The sequence below is a fragment of the Prunus avium genome, chromosome 7, assembly GCF_965620075.1.
Source record: "Prunus avium chromosome 7, drPruAviu1.hap1.1, whole genome shotgun sequence".
NCBI lineage: Eukaryota > Viridiplantae > Streptophyta > Magnoliopsida > Rosales > Rosaceae > Prunus > Prunus avium.
Window position 1 is genome coordinate 20,835,157 of NC_142290.1, and position 3,035 is coordinate 20,838,191.

The 3,035-nt window shown below is 38.7% G+C and overlaps 1 protein-coding gene across 1 annotated transcript; it reads left to right on the plus strand.

Annotated features, from left to right (window-relative positions):
• The first annotated feature begins 1,271 nt into the window (after positions 1–1,271).
• LOC110763534 (F-box protein At5g49610-like) lies at positions 1,272–2,291 on the plus strand. The gene has a single exon (XM_021966327.2). The coding sequence runs from the start codon at positions 1,272–1,274 to the stop codon at positions 2,289–2,291; it is 1,020 nt and encodes a 339-aa protein (XP_021822019.2).
• The last annotated feature ends 744 nt before the right edge of the window (positions 2,292–3,035 follow it).

The window sequence follows — 3,035 nt, forward strand, 5'->3', positions numbered from 1 at the left end:
AGGATTTGCTGCTGCACCACTTGAGGAGCTTTCGAAGGTGTTCATGTGGAGATTCCGAAGATCAAGTCCATCTGCCAAATCGGTTTTATGACAACAATTCTCTTGTTTATCTTTTCTTTTGCCATGAACTAATTTTCCTTGCTAGGGCTACGATGTAGCCTAACCATGAATACTTAATTTTTATAGTTGTATTAATTTCTTATTACTATTCCATGTTGAGTATTTGTTACTGTTCTTAATGCTTTGAATATCTGGCCAATATTTAATTGATTTGATGATCCAAGCGGAGACCGAGAGGAGATGTTTGGTGTTTGCTTCTCGTAACAAATACCATGTCTCTTGAAAGAGTGCCCGAGAGGGACTAACATGACTCATGCAGTTTTCTTGCAGGTTCTCATAGAACTTAATGGGTTCTTGATTTTCTAAATCTGTTGCTCGAGAGAGAATGGGTTGTTAATTAAGAATACTTTTGGTTGAGCCCGAGAGGGGATATCGAATGAATTAGGAGAAACCAACTGTCAACATGGATAGTAATTAGGGTTAATTGGCTATAAGAATTAAGTGGAATTGGTTATGGTGAAATCGGATGCTCTAGTGTCTCATCATCTTAATTTTCTATCATTAATTAAATTGCTATTTTTCATAATTGTTTTAGGTTACTTAAATCAATCAATCTTCTTAACCAATTGTTCAGATAAACTTTTGAATTAATCATAATTGGTAATTAATAGGAAATTACAGTCTTCGTGGGAACGATACTCTACTTATTTCTATATTACTTGTGCGAATTGTGCGCTTGCAATAAATTCACAACAGTGCCACAGATTAATTAACAGTAACTGTGTGGCTATTACATCAGCAATGGCCACCATTCAGATGCAGTGGCTAGGAAAACAGTGGCTACAACTCAATTTTCTATTTAAACGGGATGATTGCGGGCCGGTCCGACCATTTGACACCTCTAAATGGATGGATGAATTACATTCGAACTTGGAGAACCAAGGCTAATTTTGGTTAATTATTGATCTGTGGCTGCCAACCAAAATCATAGATTGAAGAGTGAGTGAAAATTTCTACAGTTTTAAAAATAAAATACAATAAAATGGATGAAAATAAAAAAATGTCGGGATCTATATGACCACAAAAGTAGGGTACGTTCCCTATTTTCTAGTTAGTGTTTGTTTGATGACTTGTGGGGCTCAAAGTCAGTTATTTAATCATCTTGACATCGAATTTGTTGTTAATGGTTCTGGGTTTGACTCAGACATAAAATGATGATGAATGATAGTATTGATGATCTCCCAGAGCTTTTATTGGTTGAAATCATTTGTCGACTTTCTTGTATTAAGTTTGTTTATCAATGCAAGTGCGTGTCCAAGCGTTGGTGTGAACTCATCTCTAGTTCTCATTTTGTTGGGCAATATGTACGTCGCCAACGTGATTTGAAAAAGCCCATTTTAGGTACATTAGTTGTAGACAATGGAACATTCTTTCATGTGGAAAACGAGGATGGTCTGATGAGTTTGCAGCTACCCGTTATTTCAGAAGCCGCAGAACAAAAATTATTTGTGGTAGGGGCGTGCAACGACTTAGTTTTGTGCTGCCCAAGCAAACTTGATCACCGTGAATATTACATTTGCAATCCATACACCAAGAAATGGGTTGCTCTTCCTCCCCCTCCTCGAATCCATAATTACGTATCCGTAGGGTTCATTTGTGATCCCTACTACAACTACAACTCATCCTCCTCCTTTGATAATGATGTTTGCATTAATGCTGAATATAGGTGGAGGGTTGTACGATTACGTCCAGAGTTCTATGTGGACATCTTCTTTTCTGAGACCGGTGAATGGAGAGAGTCCGCTAATGTGGTATGCGGCTCACGAAAGTATTTTGATATCGTAACTGCAGGCTTTGCTTGCAATGGGAAGTTGTATTTTTCAGGTTCCGATACCCATACATCCTCCTATATTCTGGAGTTGGATCCCTTCCAAGGTATCAGTAATATCAGTACTAGTAATGGTGATGGTGATGGCGATCGTATTATTGTTGACAAATGTCGGTTCAGTCTGGCACCTCTTGATATGTCATCTGACTTGCGGGGATATTCCATTTCGATGTATCTGGTTCTTGGTGCATGTCGAGGGCATTTGCGGGTGAGCGAGTTTGTGCTTGGTAATCATTTGAGTGTCTGGGAGTTGGATGCAGGCGATGATAATTTGAAATGGCGTTTGGTGGTCGACCAAGTTCCCTTCTCCAGATGGATTCTTCCAAGTTTGAAGATCCTTTGATGCCTCAAGATCATTTGATGCCTCAAGATGAGTGGTTAAAATCTGCGTTAGGTTTCCACCCGAATATTGAGGCAATCTACGTAGATGCTAGGAAAATTGTCAGGTGCAACTTTGGTGCAAGAATGTTAGAGTTAGTTCCAGAGATTCCAAGTCGGGGCCCGGATTGGCATCTCTTTTACATCCACCCATTTGTGCTCCCATGGTGGCCCACACCCGTTCCTAGCCTCTAAACTACTCTACTATAGCGAAAAGTGTGTAGACCTCTAGCTCTGACTCTAGCTTTGATGCATGACCACCTTCTTCCATTCTCTGGTTTCAGGCTCCTTTGGCTTTGGCTTTGGCTTTGGCTTGTGTTTTCCCCTGATTGATTCGTATTGGTGCTTCGAGGGTTTCGATTTTGGTGTAGTGGGTGATTATTGTGTGACTATCTTTGTATTTGTGTGCTTATGTTTTGTGATGTTTTTTTTATTTTTTTTTATTTGCCGATTTGTGTGTTTTTGGTTTTTATTTTTTTTGTAGTTTGTTTTTTGTGTTTTTTTTTTTTTGTTGTATCTTGCATATATTCATCCTGAAGGATTCCTCAGGCATCCAACAATCACCTTTAAATTGAATTCAATTTTGGTCATCAATAATATGGTTGGCAAAATTTCATTTGGTGTTTATGATATTTGGTAGTCAAAGTCTCCATAGTCTGTATTGTTTATATGGGTGAGTGAATTTTGGGGAGAGCACATCTTCCTGCGA

Excerpts from the sequence above, each read along its gene's own strand:
- LOC110763534 (XM_021966327.2), top strand. The coding sequence starts at position 1,272 with ATGATGATGAATGATAGTATTGATGATCTCCCAGAGCTTTTATTGGTT.